This window comes from Harpia harpyja, chromosome 6, assembly GCF_026419915.1.
Source record: "Harpia harpyja isolate bHarHar1 chromosome 6, bHarHar1 primary haplotype, whole genome shotgun sequence".
NCBI lineage: Eukaryota > Metazoa > Chordata > Aves > Accipitriformes > Accipitridae > Harpia > Harpia harpyja.
Genome location: NC_068945.1, coordinates 28,783,658 through 28,805,578, shown reverse-complemented (window position 1 = coordinate 28,805,578; position 21,921 = coordinate 28,783,658). Strand labels below are relative to the sequence as shown.

Genomic DNA, 21,921 nt, shown 5'->3' with positions numbered 1-21,921 from the left:
CTACAGTGTAAAATCATTTTGGGTCTTTATTCTTCATCGGGGTGTTGATAAGGTGGATCATGACTTCAGCTAAGTTTTCCTTCTCGAGGAAGCCAATAAGCTAGAGGGGCTATGAGACAGTGTAAGTGGCTGATGGTTCTGGGACAGTAACACTTGTCCCAATAGTCTGTGAACCTCATAAGAGAGGGCTAGCAATACAGCAATAATTGCATAAAAGCCACATGCCAAAACCCATGATCTGTTACATGACATCTAAAATAACAGTCATGGGCTACTCATTTACACAAGAAATTGGGGATAGTACTGATGATCCCAGTGAGAGTTTATGTTCAGGATTTGTGAACTCCAGCTGTCCTCTCACAGTGGTGACACAGTCAGCAACAGCAAAAATTTCGCTTATCCCTGACAGTGGGACTGCAGGTATCACTAAGGAAACTCTATGATATCAACGAGGGGCAAAGAGTAGCTATTCAGCTTCTGAAACAGCCTTCGTCTAGCAAGAATCTTCCTAGAGCCAGTGGCTACTCCAAAACCTGGAAACATGGCAGAACTGATGCTCACATCCCTCTCCTAACATTCCAAGCAGTACTGTGTTTCTCAGTATTATATAGGGGAATGGTAACTAAAGAAAAAGTTCAGCAACAATGGGTCTACGAGAGCGGTCCTGCAAAAAAATTTAAATTTTGGGGGTTTGTGGCATTATGAACAGTAACTCCAGCTCAAGAAGCTCAGTACTTAACAACCAGGCTGACAGAAATGTAATGCAAATAACACCTCTACAGAGAGCAGTCGGTGGTATGAAGTGCTGTGGGTATGCAGATGTTCTTGAAATAACTAATTCTTTAACTTAGTTAGGTCATCAGAAAACATGTTCTTGCCAGACTTAGACACTGAGGGGTTCCCACATAAAAAGCTTTAGCTACTTTTTGTAGGTTTCCTGCAGTTGTATCCGTCACACAGATTCCTAGGCTTTCTGATGCAAGGTCTGTGCTACTGGTTTACCCCACAGATGTACCTGCACCTTTACTTTTTTCTGCTTGAGGGGATACACAGTAGAGGATTTGCAGTTAGTGTTTTTCTTGAAATGTAAGTGTCTTCCAGGCAGAGAAAAATCACAGCATCCACTATTTGCTGAACAGCACTGGTGATTAATCCATGCAACTTCAAGGACACCACTCTGTTTAACAAATGTTTTATATAGAAAATGACGTGTGTGTTCAAATACGTATGTATTTTTCCTAGACACTTGAGTTTTCTAGCGGAAAGATAAAATTCTGCCAATGAAACTCTAAAAGACTTAAAGAATGTGCTACTGCCTGTAATCCAAAAAGCAAGAAACTTCCACTCAAGCCACAAGATTGCTGAGTAGTACTGAAACATGGCAACTACTCTTCTATCCTTTACACGACATGAGCAAAGGAGAACCACAACAGCGTAGCACACACATTGTATAGATATTGTACCAATACTGCTGGCAAAAGAAACCTGGTGGTCCGCAATGAATTGTATTTGTAAACAATTGCCAGAGGAAATGTTCATGCTACGTAAAATACATAAAGTCAAGAAAAATCCTGTTCCCACCACCACAAAAAACAAGCTTTCACATCTTTTGCTTTCTGATTCCACGCTATCAGTCAGAATTTTTACACTCCGTGTCAGCCTAACACAACTGAAATAAGGAAGGAATCAATACAAGAGGAGGGAGCTGGTAATGTGTGTTCTATGAACAAGTGTTCTCATGAAAATTTCTGTAAGTGTAGAGTCACCAAACTATAGAAGATCAGAGTTCACCTAACAAAACCGAAATACTACTCAGGCAATTCAGCAGTTAGTTCATATTTAGCCCAGCAATTTTTTACTGGAGATTCAACTTTTATGTTCTAATTTAATGTGGAAGAAATTTAAAAAATGGTAGGCCAAGCAAATATTTTCCTTGCAGTGGTTATTGAAAAAGTATGATGAGGAAAGGTCCCAGCATATCTACTTTAAAGCTAGGACATAGCCCCTGCCCTTATGTAATACCTGGAGGCCAGCTGGCGTTGCTGGATTTGCTTCCGATCTTGTTCGTTGGTGGAGATTTGGCAGGTAACCAGCTATCACCAGCAGGGCCTGCATGGCTACCTAGTGGGTCGCCCTGAATTATGTCGAACTGGTTGTAGGGCGATCCTCCACGAGCCTTTCCAGGGGGCACAATTGCACCTGAAGCATTAAAAAAGATACGTTTACACTCCGGAAAAGTTGGGATCTTTATGAGTATGGTGTACTAAAACAAAAAATATTTAAGATGCCTACTGGTGAGGCAAGACATTCAATAACTTGAAGCATAGTTTCATCTGAGCTATTTCACCTCTGGCAAGATGATACTGCAAGGGTATTCCCAAAATAGCCAGTCCCCTTCTCACCATTTTTGTGCATATTGGCATCTTGTGAAGCCACAGAGGGCAGCCCTTCCATCATAGTCCACTGCTTAAAGCGGGATTCTGTTCCAGCCTCTTTCCCTCCCACCATGCCATAATCCATGCCACTCGAGCCAAAGCCTGTGAAACAAACAAACAAAACTCCATTGTCATTTGCTCTTTTCAGTTTAAATATCTTCAAACAGACAGTCATTGTGATGACAAGAAAGGTAAAAAAATCCAACACTAGCAAATGAAATGTTCAAGTGGCAACTTCCAAATAAGATTGTTAGGTCAATTTGCCACCAAGATATACTTTGTTATTAGGTTTGTCTTCTTCCCCTGCAATGAAAAACAATGCAATTTGATCGAGAGTTGACACATGTTGTAACCTTCACTCTAGTGCCTATATACACCAATTACTCATTTCTGGTAGTCTGTCTAGTCAGACATAACTGACTAATATGGTAACTATAGGCAATGCACCATATCTCTTTCCACAGAGCACTTACCTGAACCGTATCCAGGTATTTGCCCTTTGGTCTGTAAATCTGAGAGACCCACATTCAAAGGATTGGGTACCATGCTGTCTAAATGTGGCTTAGGCCCCACAGGGTGGGATGGTGAATGCTTCATGCCAGGCTGCCTCTGCTGCTGCTGTTGGAGGGCACTCACCATACGAGCAATCTGCAAATGAAAGCAAAAAATGGGAATGATATATCCTATACTGTAACACAGAATTCCAGTAAACATGAAGAAACAGTGACTTGAAAGAGATCCAAAGGACCCTGCTCTCTGAAAAGTACAATCTGAAGACAGTGCAAACCGAAGAGAGCAGATGACATTACTAAGGCCAGTGCCATCTCTGCTGCAGAGTGCATTTTCCCAGCGCACTTTATGCTCCACGTGATTGACAAAACCAGTGCCGCACCTGTTGCTCCTGCTGTTGTCGCACAGCTTGAGATAACTTCCTCTGGCTCTGTAACAGCTGCTGCTGCTGCTGCTGCTGAAGGAGGAGCTGACATGCCTACAAGATAAGTGGGGGTGGTAAGAGTGAAAATACAGAGCTTATCAAGTGAGATAAAATTGCCAGGAACTAGTCACTAGCAAATGCTTTGCTCAGAACTTCTGTAAATTGTTTCTTATTCCACACACTCAAAATGACAATGAAAGCATTAGAAGAATACTATATCCTTCACTTCTTGCTAATTTAACATCATGCAACAGTATTACTAGTACCTGCTTTACTACCATCGCTATGACTACAAGTCTGAAAACAACTTCATTAAAAGTCAACAAACAACTGCTTTCTGTACAAAGACATTGCTTAGACTCATTTCTAACCCACTGCAACATTCACAATAATTACACAGGCCTGTTTAGTTTCTCTGCTGCCTTCTAACAGGACTGTATTTTCCTTTACAACAAACAGGGAATACTTGTACAAAAATAACACAAGATCAGTAAAATAAAAGAGAATTAGAACAAACATAAAAAGAAAACTCTTTCAGCAGACAATTTGTAAACAGTCCGTCTCACAAGATTACTAGTTACTTACTAATTGAAACTGGGGAATCTGTGGAAGCTGGCTCAGCATAGCAATCTGTTGCGGAGAAAGCTGGGGGCCCATATTGAAAAGACCAGGATTCAAGCCACTGTTGGGAAACTGTTTGAGCATGGAGGCCGAAACCTGCATGGAAATCAGTTACATATCCTCAAGAAATGCACTGCTGTGAGAAAAGATGATGAAGTATTTCTATAAAGGAATAGGTACGACACCAATCTTAAATGGTGTTCCGGGAAAGACATTACAGGTTTCTTAACACATCACATTTAAACATGCACAATCTATGACTTGAGCTGAGTGAATACCTCACTTGATTGACAATATACAGTATCACATGTGCAGATGCAGACACACACACACAAAGGTTCCTCCCCCAACCAATCGGTTGCTAGAGACTGCACTAAATTAAAATGCTGATATATGTGCAGCTAACCAGTAATCACAGTACTGCATTATCACATTAAAAACGTACTGCTTGACAAGGGAAAAGAAAGGCATTCAGGCAGTCACTGGAGCAAAGAAACAGTGCCTCACAGAAAGAGTTAATCTCTTTGTACGCTGAATAAGCTATAGTAAAAGACAGTAGGTGGAGAAGAATCCCCCCATTTCTCCCTGCATTATTTGAGAGTTACGCAAGTAGAATTCAAGAGAATCTCCAAAAGTCTTGAAGTCCAAAGCAAAAGGTAAACTTGTGCATTTGGAGACCCTGAGGTCTTAGAGCTCTGCAACGTAAATGCAACGTGTAGCCCCTCAGCAGGCCTCTCTTTCAGGGGGTAGGAAGCACAGGACGAGACTAATTGAAAAAAATTAAGCAACCTGTCACACTTCAGAAAAACTTGCAGCTTTCACTTTTTTTTGTTGTTTTTAAAATACTTTGCAAAAGCCTATGTAAGACACAGGATTCCTGAATCCACTTTGAGGTTTAAAAATACTGGTAGCAAGCATTTACCACCAACTGCCGTGGAAGAAGAAAGAAGGCCAATCCTTCTGCAGGGAGCTTTAAGCACTTTCAACTACAAATTTTCATTTTTTATTTTATCTAAGTTTCCGATTTCTTAACATCAAATCAAGACTAAGATAGATATATGAGTAACCTCAATGATGTGCTCTGAAGGCTGTAGCTCTACTTTTACAAGTAACCAGTTACTATAAATTCCTTACCTGGGGAGAAAGAAATTGGGGAGGCACTTGCGCCCGGATATTGGGGGAAGGATTTAGTGGCTGCACTGGTGTGTGCATGCCCCTCGATTGTGCTGTGCTGTTTCCAAACAAACCATGATTGCCACCCTATAAAATTAAAGCAGTAGTGAGAAGATGAATCTTTCAGGATAATGGATTTCTATGCTATTAACTAAGTATCAATAACAATGAGGCAAGTACTGACTTAAACAGAGCACTCTTAAAATTACTGAGATGTTTGCCCTAAATCAGTAATATTCTACCTGGGTTAAAACTGCTGTACTACATTTTTGAGATGCAGGCTCTTTCTCCTCTATGTTGAAGAGTCATGTTTATCCACTTATTTCAAAACACATGACAAAGCTAATGTTTTATATTTTGCACTTTACATGTTGGGAAATGGAAACTTGCGAGTACAAACAACATGCTCGAAAATGTCAAGCCCATTCCATTAGCTTATAAGTATGGCAAGACTGTCTCAACAAGAATTTTGGGCCATAATTTTAGAAAAGTCAGGTACTTCTGAGTAGGTTGTCGAGACATTACTCATAAGCCTACTACTTCCTCTGCAGACCTTTCACTAACTGAAATTAGAATTCTAAAAACTTATTAAAAGTTTTCCTTCTGATGTGAAAACTTCAGCATTCTGGATTGGGATGTTTTTCTTTTCCTTTTTTTTCCACTAAATTGAAGAGCAGGAAAATTTTTCAAGTGAGAAAAAAAATTTTTTTTTTTCCTCACGGTGATTTATTTTCTAACACAAGAATAGTTGCTGTTTGAGTTTTTTTAATGAGAAGTATTTACTGTTTTATAAACAACTTCTGTAATAACAAACCCTACTGCATGAAAAAGACCAAAGAAAATTCGTGATTATGTTTCACTATTTCAGCCTCTGAGCAGACTGTCTTTATTTGTAACATCTTTCAACAAAAGCCACAGGAAATATTATGGACAGTCTCCTATACTAACAGTCACATGCTGTTGCTTTTAAAAGCTGAAGCTCATCAAAAGGTCCTTATGTGCCATGATTCTGTCCTTTCATTTTCAAGACCCTCAGAACTTCCCATCTCCTGCTGTGTATCAGGACATCTATGATCCTCAGACACCTGGCGTTCTAAACAGTACATTTTCCATCCCTCATCCATCATTCTCTGTTCTCCCTCTCCATGCTGGCACTGCTGTACCCAACATAATCATTTTTTCAAACTGAGATGGTGCAGGCCTTCTCCAAAACCTTTCCTTCCGTTATATACCAAGATTTCATAAACTTTGCCTCCCTTCTACCATAATGCTGTGCATCCTCCACCATCCTTTCGCTACAACAGAAGTCTCTCATCCTGCTTCTATACTGGCAGCATTATGGATTACCTCATTCACCTGCATCACATTTCACTTCCTTAATGTACGTTCTCTTTCGGAAGCAACTCGGGATGTCATACTAAGCATGTAGGAGGATAAACAAAAAACCCCAAGAGACAAAACAGTTTTTATTCTGGAAAGAACTGACTGGGGTCAACTACACAAAAATTTTTGAGGGGCCTGAAGCTGCAGCTACACTTTCAGCCCTCCCTAAAGCTCAGAGTTCTGCACACCGAATCCAAGAACATGTCTGCAAGTTTTGGACTTAATCTTATGTTCAACACTGATTGTGTCACATAGAAACAGAAAGACAACACAAATAAACACCATCATGTTAGGCATGTGACTACATAGGCTAGTCCAGTTGCAATACTTAGGTTCTATTCTTTCATTTCCTAGTATTCCTGCAACACTTTCTTCTAGCATAATGCGAAACATAATAGCCAGAAATTCTTCTAAACTGCAGCTAACCACTTCTTTTCTTCCCCACCATTCCCCTGTATACAGAACAAAAATATTGCTACTTCAAGAGTTTTTACAGGCTGCTAAATCAATCCTTTCTTTGGGCTGTGGGGCAGGGGAAGGGAACAGGCACAATGCAAAATGACTGCAATTTTTTAAAGGCATATTTCTACATACAAGGTCACTGGGTGGAATCTGGAAAAATTCGGTGTCGGGGGGTGGTGGGGCAAATCAATAGCCTCTAACTGGGTTTTAAAACAGCAATTAAAATATAAAGGTTGCCACTAACTTCATGACTTCTGAAAAGCACATCTATCTGCTGCTGCACTGATTCAGGAAGTAAGAGGCCAACAAAAACAGATGGAAAACATTTTGATGATAGGAACCAAAGTGGATTGATTCTCAATGGCCTGATATAGCTGAAATTTCCATTAACAATATTTATTTAGTAGGAAAACAAATGCAAGCAACCAACTAACCAGGATTAAGCCCAGGTTGCAGCCTTATAACAATGCATCTTATAAGGTGGCCTGCTTACTTGTCTAGCAGCGAAGTTTTGGGGACTGAGCCCTGAGCCGATTGCCCCAAGGCCGACGTTGGATAGTGTGGAACCAGAGGGAGACAGCTTGTAGCTGGGAGAAGGGGAGAAGGGAGAGCAGGGAGCCTCATCCCCAAGGCACCCATCTTGATTGGAGAAAGGCAAAGTCAGCTGAAGCAGCAGTTAGCCAACAGCAGGAGTTGGTTAGTGAAGCAACAGAACGCAAGAGGAGAGAAAGAGGGACGGTGAGTGACTAGGAAGAAGCAAAGTTAATTTCTAATAGCAATTACAAGGACAAAACTTCTGACTCAAATGATCACTTGACAATCAAGACTTTGGTCCAAGGAGATAAACAATAAATTCCTAAGGGTTTCTTTTTAAAAATACATTTTGAACTCTCATGAAGTTTGTTTCTGACAGTGGCTATTACCACTACAGAAACAAACGAATCTTGAATGAACTTCTAATGTTAGCACACACCTACCAACATAATTTGTTAGGAATGCATTAGCTCTGCTAGTGGTATTTATTAATTAGGCCACCAGAGGGAGTTGACAAAACTGTTTTTTGGCCTGTTATACCAAAATGGAGGAGTTAAAAAAATTTATTGACAGTAACACACCTTCTGAATTTTTAAACCAAATTTCTTTTCCATTTTACATGTGATAAAACTGTATTAAAAAAAAAAAACCCAAAGCATTCTGAATCTACTGGACACTCTCCAATTCATAATGTGAAGCAATTAATGTTTGATAATAACAGTGAAAGCTTCTATTTAAAATAGGCAAGAATGAGAAAGAAACACTACCATAACATAAAACAAATGTCACAGAGAAACAGATGTCATACAGAAGCTTACAGTACATGGACATACAGCATAAGGGGTTGTGGAATTTAGAAAGGGTGTTTCCAATAAACGACAGACATGAAAGCAGAAAAAATTTGGAAGACTGTGATTACTTATGTTTACTTAGATCTAAACCAATTTTTTACAGTAGATGACTGTAGTCAGTAGCCGAAAGAATCACTGTGATGAAACTATAATGAATTTCATTGCTACCAGCAGTTTACCCTTCCAAGAAAAACAAAGGAATTTCTTTCTGTCCATATTAAGAGCAGTCTGTTCTAGAATAAAGCACCTCATTCTCCCCAGATAATTTAGTTTGTCTATGCACATCTGACACCTCTGTTTTATATACACATTCACTCTACAAACATAACTCCCCCACACCTTTTATTATTGAGTTTGTCAAAGGTTACTGAATTTTTAGCACTTCAGGAGGAGTAGGGTAAAAACTGCAACCTTGAACATAGAGGTTGATACCAATTTATCTAAAGGTATTTCTCTCACCTTCTCAAAATAAGGCCCGCTATCTGTGGTTCCCATGTCTTTGGAATTAGGTGGACGGAACCCAGATCGATCCTTTCTCATCATGTCATTAAAATCCCCGAGATTCATGGCTCGTTTATCTACCTCAAACTTCTTATCTGGGAGACCACCTGTTAAAAAAGAGGAAAGACGACAAAATTAGTGCCAATAATCTCTACCATGTTTCATGACAGCAGGTTCACAGCCAAAGAAAGTATCTTTAAGATCAGGGTATAAATTAGATCTGTCTTACAATTTAGCATAGCTACAGTTGCTATTAAAAGTGTTGAAAAATTAAAGTAGGAAGTTTCATTTTTAAGACTGAACAGGCCGATTTAATTTAGAGAGTTTAATGTAAAGTATTTCTCACAATTTATGTACAGATATAAACCTATGCATTTCTACATCAGCCTAGTTCAACTAATGATATTAATTTATACATAATTCTCAATCTCCTCCAAAACTCGCGCTGTTATTTATTGGTATTCAGTATCTATAGAGACACCATATTTAACTTCTCCATATATTCTACTTAGCCTTTACTGGGTTTGGCATTGAGAAAGAATTTCTCAAAACTGCAAAACCATGCACGTAATTTGATCACAACTCTCCTACACTCATGTGAACTTAACTCTTGAACACCACAGATCATCTGGTATAGCATAACTTCCAGACAGGCAACCAATCTCTCTCAGCCTGTATGCCATGATTACACAACCACTAAGAGACACTTTTCAAACATCCTCTACAATCTCCTGCCATTGTTCAGTGAGTAATCTGGTGGAACACGAGGAAGAGGTGTTAATAACAGATGATCAAACTGTAACATACACAGTGAACAAGACATCATCTTTCTCTATAAGCTTATCATCAGCAAAGTGCTGACTGAAGGAAGTTTTCTACCTCACACACTGAATTGCTGCCAAAGAACAATTTTTTTTGGTCATAGCATTATTGTTACATTGAGGTAGATAGAAAGCATCTTCATTTTAAAATATAGATGATGTGATAGAAATGAGCTTTAATGGTATTTTTAAATAATTTAATTTAGCAGATGGCCTTACCAAGAACAGTTTAAAAAACCTGTCACCACAGTTAACCAAAATCTATGACTCTTCCAAAGGAAGTTGGTGACAGATATCCTACCCTACCACTGACAAAACACTAAGTCTTTATCAAACAGAGCAGACAGCTAATCTCTCCAATACCTTCAAAACACTTATCTGTTCCTCAAAAAAGCTTCTCAAAGCCAGCATCTCTTCCTAATGTCCAATCACAAACTATTAATATTCATAGGTATGTTATTGCCAAGAACCCATGAAATCAACCACTAATTACATGGGTTTTTCTTGCTGGCACAACTTTCGAAGTTGATCCAGCTTCATCCTCTCAGATGCCTTTAACATCATTTATTGCAAAAATACTTGACAAGTCACCTACGTATCTTGGCTTGTAACTGGAGTCATACTGACCTGGATGAGCTCATCCCTTTCTAACATATCCTAAAAAGCTAGAACTGGCTCTGCAAAAGCAGTCACATCAAATGTCACGCACATCTCAATCCTGTCAATACCTACACCTAACCACTACACACAATGCCAGCAATGCACTACCAAAAGCCTTGTGTACTTTAATTCTAGACAGGAAGCCCTTGTCCGTTAGTTGCTCGAAAAGAAACTGAAAGCAAGACAGAGTTGCATCACTATCTGAAATGAAACCGGGTCAATGCTAACACAAGATGACTAAGCCACAGAAACACCCTTTTGTTTCTTCAGTTATCTTGATGATCCAATCAACTCAAACATTACTGAATGATGCCTTGTAAAAAGGCTTGCTAAATAACATGTAGAGCATTAAGTAGCACCTTTAAAGGTTTCAAGCATAGATATGCATGCCACTTAGTACTGAGGCAGCTGCTTAAACTTCAACATAAACAAGGCCTTGCTAAGAGATGATGGCATTCATTTATCCCATTCACAGAAAATTCTAATGCAACCTTGAAACCAGTCACGTGAGCCTGTCTTTTGCACTTGCCACCGAAAGCTATAAATAATGCAGGTGGCTGAAGACTAGCTTTACCTTACATAGTACAAGATGACCGTTAAAATCTGAGAATTTTGAGTTTTACCCTCTGCAGTAGGCAAGAATACTTGTGCATGAATAAATATGAAGCCCCAAATCCTCTACATGCAGAAATGTAGAACAGGTTAAAAGCCTAACCATCTTCATAAAGGAAAACACTCCATCAGTTCTTGGATTTTCCCCACTATTAACAGCTGTGAGAAACACCATGAAAAATGCAAAATGAAACAAGAGCTTGGAAGATGACATTCATGCCCTAGTGAGGGAAAAAAGCCTATTAAGTAGATCTCCCCCACCACATGCACACAGCTTAAAAGAAAAAAAAAATTGAATTCTATACAAACCAAATTATATAATGTGATCCTGTACTGGGAGATAGGGGACAGAAACTGCTGTTGAGCAAAGTTACATAAAAGTTTGCAAATAAGAGACTCGATGCAGTGAAAATACATATATCCAGTGGGGTAACCCAAATGGAAAAAAAAAACATTTAAAACATGTTTTCTGCTTGACCACAAAAATGAAAACATTTTAAAGATACTGGTTTTATACCTTTGCCATAAATTTACATCACCCAAGCCTACTGAGCAAGCACATGTGCTTAGATATTGAGGTATTGCACCTGCATGCTAAATCAGGTTATGGCTTTGTAATGTATTTACAATAGACAGCTGCATGAATTGCATTTGAATCAATAGAAACTGGAAATTAATTTCCCAGTCTTTACAGATGACTTGAGAATTCAGTGATCTGCAGAGGTTGCAACTAACCATTAAAAAAAAAAACAAAAAACCAAAAAAATCCCCAAAAAAGACAAAGGTGGTGGTCAAACAGAAGGAAGGAAAGGATAAAATACTAAGCGAATTTGACAAGCTACTTACTCCAGCAAACTTCATGCCACAAGACTTACATACTAGGAGAGAATTCAATGGAAAAAAGGGTTGTATCCTATTTTCAAAGTAAAACAAACTATCCGTTGAACGGATTTGATAGAAAAATAATAAAAAAAAAAGGAAGTAGATCTGCTTCAAGCATGCTATTGATCCACCTCTTTTCTGTCTTGGTCGGTAAATAAGAGTATTCCAGCACCTTGCAATAAAAGCAACACATTTTTCAAACAAGGAGAGCGAGACCAACGTAGTAAGAATTACTTACTGACAACTGGACCTATTTTACAATGCATGATGATCAGAGCCAAGGTGCAGCAGGCATACCAAAGCCAAAGTTTTCTTTGATATGTGTGGTGTCCAAGCACAGAATTAACTCTGAGATTAATGTGCATTTATTCATAAACTGGGAAAATATCATGTTGTGAGTCTAGTTAGGAAAAGCTCCTATGTTGTACTTCTGACTGAAAACCAGTTGAAGAACAAGCCTACCTCATAAGTAAGTCCAACTTTTAAAGTTTATAAGTAGATATAGTCTGAGCAAAACAGCTTATGTAAAAACATAAACCCGAAGGTGGTATTTATCTGAGAGTTGAACAAACAGCTTTTGCTACTATATCCTTCCCTACTGTCACTATGTGCTGTTTAGATGGAGAAAAAAAAAAAAAAAGAGAAAAGAGAAAAGAAAATCTGGCAATGAAACAAACCAGAAGTTGCCACAAAGACAGGAGCCAGTGCACCAAACTGTGGATGTACATAACACTGGAAAGTGAGATTATTTAATGCTTAGCACACAATCAGTGATAGACCCAAACACTGTAACTTCTCTGGCAGGTAATACCTCAGAAGTAAATAGATTCTATCCTTGACGTCGGATACGACCAGCTTGTGCTACAGACCCCATGCTATTCTAAATTACAACGAGTTTCAGAACATATTTTGAAACTAACTGTACTTGATTTGTAAACACTAATTTTAGTTGATCTAGAGATCTCAGGCTGTGATCTGACACAGAACCACTGTTACAGGTGGTTCTTCAGAGATACCACCACAGGATCATCAGTAATTAATTTGACTGACAATCTCCCACAGGAAATTTAGAACCACCAGCAGAATAAGCATTGATTCCAAGTCAGTCACCTCCTCCAGCCAGCCCTCCTCTTCTTACCAAGGCCTTTCTGTCCTCTCAGCAGCACTTTGTGCCTGTGTGCATCCATCTCTCAGCTGAGGTAGAAACTTTTGCTATTATGCACAAGTAGCTGGAAATAAGCAGCTTGGTACCGGAACATTTTTAAACATGAAACAGGTAAAATGGTTACTGCATAACAGCCATACTGTGGGTCTCAGTGCTCATCACATGAGATTCAGAATCAATTGTGTCCACACCTTCATAACAAAAACTTGATTTGCACTGATACAGGGACCCTTTCCAGACACAGAACCACTAAACATACACTTCTCTGGAGCCCACAGGGCATACCTCATCTACCCAGGCAATTCACTGTTCTAGATGAGAGCTGAGAATACTGCTACTACTTTGACATATCATCCTTTGGAATAAGAATTACAGACCTCTCCTTTTGACATTGTAACTGGGAGGAATCTGAGGCCTCTTTGACGTTCCTGACAGTTATCAAAATAGGATTAACATCTCTCTCCAAAATTACTGTTGGGTTTGTACAGCAGCAATGTCCTCGAGTCCTCGAAGTGGACTAGAAGATCCGTCTTTGTAGCCAGGGGTATGAGGTGATCTTCCTGCTTCCGTAGATTTTGAAGAATCAAAAACTGAACAGAAGTAGTCCCTAGAACAGGAACGAAACCCTCTTCCCCTTTATAAGTATGAAAGACTACCCTGTACAAGTTTTTAGCCTTACTAAGCCTTCAAAGACTTGATAACAAATAAAATAAACAATCGGAACAGCAGATTTGGATCATCCCTTTTTTAATATACACCTTAGTTATCTTGTAGGGAAACCATCTCAAATGGCAGATTTCAGAAACCTGTGGTATTTCTATTGCAGTACCATGATAGTGAATATACAGAGACAATTTGGAGAAGAACAGAATGCAAAACTAAAACTGATTTCAAGATCAAAAAAAATTCTGAGAGTTCACTACTTAGTTTGCCAGAGAGGAAAGTAATGACAAATTCAAAGGCGATTAAATGGGATTAATCCAAGTGGTCAATTCCAACTCTCATTTAGGATAGTGTTTTCCACACAGCACATTCCACTTAAGCTGTATAGTATTTGTGGTGAGGCTATCAAGAGTGAAAAATCTAGTTCTACTGAACAGTAACTTGTAATAGCCCGAGGCAAGCAATTGAAGAAATAAATGTGAGGGAAGAGAATATCTTCTAACATCACCTCCAGGGAGCTGTGGTAATTGGGATGTCCTACTACCAAGAGCTAAAAAAGTCTTCCTCTTCCACCAAATTAAAAGGGATCTTCACTTTATTGAAACAGTAACAATGAATACAAACTACATGGATCAAAACAGTCTTACAGGATCTCCCTTCCACAAGTTATAGCTCTGTTCTGTACAGGTATACATCCCAATCTTGCATACCAGCATCAGCTGTGTAACTATTCAAAGCCTACAGCCAAGATAGTGGATGCTATAACTCTATCCTTCTATTATAAGGAGTCCTAAAAGTAAAGATCAAACCTTTCCAAAGCACAGCATGCCATCCACATAAAAATACTACACATGATCTCGTATTTCAAATGCATTTAAATTAAATTATACGCACCTACAGACAAGTCCATCTTACTGCCTGGAATGTCCTCAGTTTGACTCTGGGGGAGGGAAAAAAAAAAAAAAAAAATCAGTTCTGACTCCTGTGAAATACTGAGGAATGTTTTAGAAAGCAGCCCTTGATGGTTAAAGATGGAATGAAGGAAGGACATGCTTGTGCCAATGAAAGTTTTATTTTAAACTAAAATCAAACACAAGGATTCCTGATACTACCCTGGACACACCTCACCTCCACCCCTAATGCTGTGTGTGGCAAGTCTACCCATATGAAACCAGACACATGAAAACACACGACAGACAGAGAAAGATGGATAGACAGCTGCTCTGTGAAATGAACCTCTGTCCTCATGTTCCAGTGGTCGAGAGATGAAACACTGAAAATAGTGGCCAAAATGATAGCTCATCCTCATGACCTGTCAAGTCATCAAATCTTGAAATGTGCTGCCAAGTTATTCTTTAGTTGGCAGTCTGGGACAGGGTGTTCCCATAGCTTTCAGAAGCATCTACAGTCTCGCAGACTGAATTTGAACTTGTGAGCCAACAGACATTACAAACTAATCCTGGTCATGTCAGTGAATTTGTGCTGCCCTGAGCTTCTCAGAGAACCTCTGCATTATTATCTTTCGCTAGCCTGCATCATATACTGTTCCTGCTTCACAGGATAACAGTTGGCGAAATATTCTGTAAAATATTTTACAAATTAGCATATCAGAAGTTCTTATAAACCATTTTCTATGTAACTATTTTTAAGCTACTTCCCCACAGATCTATCTTTTCTCTCCATGATGTGCCATTTATTTATTCACTTTACCAATCAATCTTTATGTACTGATTAATAATGAGCCCTTTTTGTTCTAAAAAGGCCCTGCTGCGCAGTATTTAAAATATAAATAGCCAAGACAGACACAGGGCCGTAGAACTCCTTTTCTGATAGGTGGCTCAGATTCAGAATGAATAGCCTTGGACTAATCACAGATGTCTGACGCTACAGCCAGGAGCTGGGGCCTCTACCTTGAGTGCTCTAAACAGCAAGTTATGAAAAACAAACAAAAAAACCAAAACAAAACCAAAACCTCCAAATCCTATTACTTGCAAGGAAATTGCAATCTCAGAACAATAGCTGTCAAAGTAACTCTGAAAAGTCAAAGCAGACTTTGGGTTTTTCTGAGAAACCATTCTGACTAGCAAGGAAGTGCTGAATACTCAGCTATTACCGGTATTATAATCAACATACCAGCATAGTAAATGCAGATAAATAAGTAGTTACATACTGTGAAACAGCTGATCTTTCGACTTATTTAAAGCTTACTACTTTTTTACAAAGTTGGATTTTATATTTAAAAAAATTTACTTACTAGCAAGCCCATATTTGAAAACTGTTTGGATAAAGGGTTCATCCACGAATCACTATTTCCTCCTTTTAATGCGCACTGAAGAGAAAAAAAATATTTTTAAGCAACTTCCTCTTAAATTTTGTTTTATCCTTGAGATGCACAAGTGTTGAATGAAAATCCTGGTATTAATCTCCTCAAGAAATTACTTTAAGTTTTTGCATGATTAGAAACATTTACCAGATACTATTTTCTTCTTTTCTCTCTCACAGAATTGTTCATTGTTAGGTACACCAAACTGGATGAACACTTGCTGTGTAGATGTTTATCACACCTTCAGTTTGATTCTGGAATCTGGAAAGCTTTGTGAATGTTATTTATTTTTCCCTCTGTTACAGTTTAATGCATTCTCTAATCTACCACGTACAGAGGTAGATTTCTTCCTTGGCTTTCTTCCCTTTAGTAGGGTTTGTCTTACATGGGCATGGGCACTGTGCAGACCTGGATCTCAATTTGGCCTTACTGTAATTTACAGGTGATCAAAACCAAAACTGAACACAGTTCAATAGAAAAGAAAATTTTTTTGGACAGTTGCTTTGGTAGTTAAAATAAAAAAGCTACAACGGAGAAAAAAGTTCACGAGAATCATTTTTGCTAGCTAAATAGGAATTGTAAAACTCCATACCACGTCACAACAGTATTTCCACATCCTGTGAAGCTGCTCTGCACTTGCCTTTTAAGTTTGCCCTACCTGTTTGATTAGAAGTAGACAAAACATAGTCCTTCTAATATTAATACAGTTCCAAGTGTTACTGTACTAGAGAACTTTAATGCAAACAAGCCTTAGAAAGCAATTTACTCGGGACTATAGCCAAGCTCTTGCTCCTCTTTGAGGCCAAAGGTCAGTAACAACAAACACAAGTCAGACCTAAATCCAACAGTCAGTAGAAGTAAGAAGTGCATGTGCCAAAGGGACTGCGGAATCCGAACTTCAGCAGGCTATGCAAGGAGAACAGCAGCAGCCTAACACAGAAAGATGTGTCAACAAGAGGAGAGCAATAGCCTTGGGATATGCTCAGTTTCATTTAGCAATGGCTCTGCAGCTTACATATCAAAAGAATTTGACACCTACTGGCAGATTTATTAGTCACAACAGGTGTAATAACATTAAAACAAATCCAGAAACCTCACATTTTTTACACTGTTGTAACAGGCACCTTTCTAGTTGAATTCTGTAATACCTTTTTAAAAGAAGAACTATTATAATGCTCTCACATATCAGTCGTACTGCTTTCAGACAACACAGTAGTTATGAGTCATTCAAGCATTTTACCTTCATTTGTGTTTTCTTTCCTCCTTGCCCCCAGCTTGTTGAGTTGTGGGAGGAACTGCTTCCCTGAGAGCCTGCTGTGTTCCAGACTCCTCCCTCCTCCTCCTCTTCCCAGCTGGAATGACGAGTTCCTGTCACTGGCCCATCACTCTCTCCCCAGCCATCTTGCATAGATTTAGTACCTTCAGAAAAAGAAAAAAAAAAAGCTCAAAAGCAGTCTACAATACCACGTAGCTGGTGATTTGACACTGCAAGATTAGCCGAGATCATCATAACCCCAAAGGAGTAAAAAAAAAAAAAAAAAAAAATATTCTTCACTCTAACAGCTGTAAAAACTTGTGCATGAATCTCCAAAACCAAGAGGTTTGGTGGCATGTTAGCATATCATGTTTTGCAACTATTTTAAAGCAATGTCAAACCATTAAAGATATAATAACCACAGGGGCATCTTCTCTTATACAAGATACAGCTGCATTTGGATTTCTTTAAAAGGCAACCTATTATTTTCTAGTGTAAATGAAAGACTTCAAGAACACTTAAAAACCAAGGGTACTGAGGACTCTGGTTCAGGTGGTGTATCAATTATTTCCTCTCTTCCTTCAAAACCTTAACACTTCCCTTGCACTAAACTCCTTCACAAAATTACAGAAACAAAGAACTTTAAGTAGTAACAACTAAGTAGAATCTGAAGGAGAGGACCTGACATTGTGCTCTGGTATATGTAACACCAAAAGTAGTTTAATGTGAAAAAACCCCCTCGACTTGCATTTCTGTTCTTAATGTCACTAAAAAGACTTATTAGCAGCACTGTTTAAGTACAGATGCCATTACCAGAAAGCTACAGCCATCTCATCATATCAGTTCAGACTAAGGAGTCTTCCCTGTTGGTTTCTTTTCTTGCTGTTACTCCCTAGCACCAGCTGTCAGGCAACTTAGAATTCTAACCTCTACTGACAAGCCAACAAGAGCCCAAATCCTCATCTTGTCCGCTGTCCAACTGTTCTCCTTCCTGCTGTAACTGTTCATTCTGCATACTTATTCCCTAAGCATTCATCCTTCAAAAGAAGGTTTCCATCATCATCACCTGTTTCATAACTAATTCTTCAGTTGTCTGGGGTTTGAGTGTGGAAATCAGGGATAAGGATATTAACACCCATAGCAGAAAATCTCTGTACAAAAAAAGTCAGGAATTGTAATTAGTCTATCAAGGGGAACTCTACCTCAACCATGCCAAAAATAAGTACAGCAGCATTTCATGGCAGTTTAAGAGCTACCTGAAAATTCATCATAAATAACAACAACTCAGATGTTTAACAGGAAACATAACTTTTTAAAGCATATTCGCATACCAAAATTGAGGGCTGCTTAGGAAACATACTGGTCCAAGCACAAAAATCTACCTCTTGACCCTTTGATCATGCTACTTACACAGAAAAGGTTACACTTAAGGATTATGGCTGCAGAGTCAAGAACTTAATCTGGAAATGTCATATATGGGGTAGTCCCTGCAGCATTAATTTATTTCCAGCCACAGTGTTTAAATATAGTAGTATGATCCTGGTTTTAACTACATGACCACAGATTATTTTTCTGCATTGGCAGCTCTCAGGTCTGAGATTCTTGAACGTGAATCTGGACAGGGGTATAAAAATGACTTGTCTGTAGGACTCCTGTGTCATTTTCTGCATTTGTTTAGTGAGGAGGCACAAATAGCTCTAGTAAGCAAAGGAAACTTTCAAGATAAAGACAAAATAATGATGTTACAGAAAACTGAATTTATTCCTACTTCTGCCAGAGAATTCCTATGCAATAGTAGTAAAACTATGTAAATCCATGTTTTTTAAACAGGTGGGTAATGATCTATGCTTCCCTTCTTTGGCTCTAAACTCTTGTTTTCTTTTACAATCATTGCTAATCTCTGTTTCCTGTCCTTACCTTCAACCATAAATTATGCCCTTGCAGGCTCTTTGTCCCAATTTCTTCTTCCAACTTATCCAAGCCATTAAATATCTCCCCTTACTCCACTGAATAACGTAGCTTTCTTCTTCATTCGTTCTGGGTGCCAATTAGAAAGGAGTTGAGAAAGCAGTCACAGAACACAGGAGAATGAAGATCTCAGCTCTTAACACTGGTGACCTACTACACCCCAACCTGAAACAGCTGTCACAGGGAAACTCCCTACATTTGCTTCTCTAGAGCCAGGGACAACTTACGTACAAAATAGTACCCATTGCTGCAGCTCTGGTTATGTCACACATGCACACCAGTTAGGACGAGCAAGTGACCATGCATAGCGTTTAAAGACTATCTTAAGTATTAACAAATCCATAGAACTTGCAATGGATGATGAGCATTTCAGAGGCTCTTATTTTAGTCATATTTAGGTGGCCTTTTACAGATGAAAGAAGAGATCTACCTAAAAAAAGTCTAGCATCCTGAAAAGTGCCAAGTTTGTGTGGCAGGCACAGGAAGCACTACAGCCATCCACCAAAGGTTGATATAATGTTAATACTAAGGAAGCAATGCTTTTTTCCCAGTTTTGTTTCATAAATGGCCAAACTAATTAATTGGGGTGGAAAGAAGGGAGAATGACCCAACAGCATACAATCTGTATAGAGCATTTCATTCCAAACAATTACATGTTGCAAAAGCAACATGTAACTGGAAACAGTTTTACAGCATGTGTCATCACTCAAGTTTAGTAACAGTCACATACTATCAGTATTTCCTACTGGAAACTTCATATCCAAATGTTATTGGCTTTGGCTATAGCATTGCTATGTCGTATCAGCAGGTGATTGCTTTTGTTTGTTGTATTCTCCTTAAAAAGAGTGAAATAAGAATTCTACAAACAGCTTACATCAGCAGGAATGATTTCCACAAAAATAAAACACTTAATACAGCAAAATCTTAAATTCAAAGTAAATTTTTAAAAGATTTCCAGATTTCTCATTCATGAAGAACACAGCTATAGGCAGGTAATATGCAGAAAACAGTCATCGAGTTAGGTTCAACCACAAAGTTCAGTTCTTAACAGTTACAATTTTCCACACTCACGCAATAATAATAAAAACCATTTAAAGGCAAGTTGCATTACCAAAGCATAGATTACCATGTAACGGCCTCCACAGTGAAATCTGTCTGTACTGTGCATTCCTTTTTTTGATATGATCAGGAAAAGTGATTTCTCATGTAATAAGTTTATATGCTAAGTAACAAGTGGGCAGCCAGAGAAGAAAACACATTTTGAGAAAAAGATAGATTTCCTCACTCAGATGCTCTAATGTTTCAAAACATCACAAATCGGAGCTGCCCACAGCTTAACTAATTGCTTAGTTAAGAAATTTTTCATTACCTTAAAAGACAAAGTTCCAGTCATCTGTAAGCGCTTAATCACTCATCCATCAAAATCTTACGTGACATTCAACATTGCTTCTACGCCTCAGATAACAATTCCTCCATGGGTGACCTACATCAAAAGGCTAAACGCTAAAGATCTCCAGGACCATTGCAAAGAAACTTGGTATCTGGCCTATACTCACTAGATTTCATGGCATTCGGGGCGTTGGAAGGTGCATTCCCCCAGCCTGTTGTCGATGCTCCTGTATCATCTACTTCACCCCACCCGGGACTGGTTTCATTTGGCTCACCCCAGGCAGACGTACCATTATCTGGAGCAGGTGGAGTGCTTTTGCTCCAGACTGCACAAAGGAGAAAGAGTTTTCATTACAGACCATTTAGACAACGAACTATTTACTGCAGTGCAGCACCACGTCATTAATCTACTGCTTCATGCTTTATGTTGAGGACTTTAGATTCTCAGTAGCGAGGGTGCAACGGAATGGACAACTGTTCACAACAAACTTAGAGCAGGCACTGACCTCCAGGGATGAAAAGGAAGAGAATGCTATGATGAGTAATATTCTTCTCCCAGGTTAAACATGAACCCCACATCTAATGCTGTCCTCCTATCTGGTGAACTCTTGTGACTAATTAAAAGCACCAGACTAACTCAGGGTTTTCATATACCGAAGAAAGAATAAGGACATATTTGAAGTACATATTAAAACAAAATAGTATTCTTTAAAGCATGTTTGAGTCAGAAAAGACATTACATAACAATAACATCTTAATATACTTGCAGGCTATGTAGCTTTTTCTTGTCCTTATTTAAAAGAAGAAAATATTTTGTTAAGTATTCTTTACCGTACAGCAGAATCAAATTGAGCTAAAAACCTCAACCACAGACTCGCTCAATTTCAAGTGTTAACTGAGTGTTTCAGAGCAAAAAGTTTTTGACTAAAAATAAGTAAAGAATTTCTCCCCATTTCTCTAATAATTAAATATCAAAAATGTGATTTAGTGTGGAGAAAAGGAGGCTGAGGGGAGACCTTATTGCTACCAGAAAGGAGGCTGTAGCGAGGTGGTGGTCAGTCTTTTCTCCCAAGAAACAAGCAATAGGTCAAAAGGAAACTGCCTTGAGTTGTGCCAGGGGAGGTTTAGATTGGATATTAGGAAAAATTTCTTCACTGAAAGGGTTATCAAGCATTGGAACAGGCTGCCCAGGGAAGTGGTGGAGTCACCATCCCTGGAGGTATTTAAAAGACATGTAGATGTGGCATTTAGGGAGATGGTTTAGTGGTGGACTTGGCAGTGTTATGTTA

At 38.8% G+C, this 21,921-nt stretch overlaps 1 protein-coding gene across 26 annotated transcripts in view; it reads right to left on the bottom strand.

Annotated features, from left to right (window-relative positions):
* The window catches only part of TNRC6B (trinucleotide repeat containing adaptor 6B), a 146,877-nt gene that overhangs the window by 20,586 nt on the left and 104,370 nt on the right, over positions 1 to 21,921 (bottom strand). For 20 of the 26 annotated variants that reach the window (XM_052790756.1, XM_052790760.1, XM_052790766.1 and 17 more), the window contains 12 exons: positions 20,800 to 20,958; positions 17,261 to 17,439; positions 15,952 to 16,026; positions 14,592 to 14,637; positions 8,853 to 9,001; positions 7,502 to 7,672; positions 5,125 to 5,250; positions 3,955 to 4,086; positions 3,328 to 3,423; positions 2,909 to 3,083; positions 2,403 to 2,537; positions 2,023 to 2,199 (listed from right to left, as the gene is read on the bottom strand). In XM_052790756.1, the coding sequence (XP_052646716.1) occupies positions 2,023 to 2,199; positions 2,403 to 2,537; positions 2,909 to 3,083; positions 3,328 to 3,423; positions 3,955 to 4,086; positions 5,125 to 5,250; positions 7,502 to 7,672; positions 8,853 to 9,001; positions 14,592 to 14,637; positions 15,952 to 16,026; positions 17,261 to 17,439; positions 20,800 to 20,958 (1,620 nt within the window). The remainder of the gene's footprint in view (positions 1 to 2,022; positions 2,200 to 2,402; positions 2,538 to 2,908; positions 3,084 to 3,327; positions 3,424 to 3,954; positions 4,087 to 5,124; positions 5,251 to 7,501; positions 7,673 to 8,852; positions 9,002 to 14,591; positions 14,638 to 15,951; positions 16,027 to 17,260; positions 17,440 to 20,799; positions 20,959 to 21,921) is intronic. The other 6 variants (XM_052790770.1, XM_052790780.1, XM_052790783.1 and 3 more) reach the window with 4 other exon arrangements.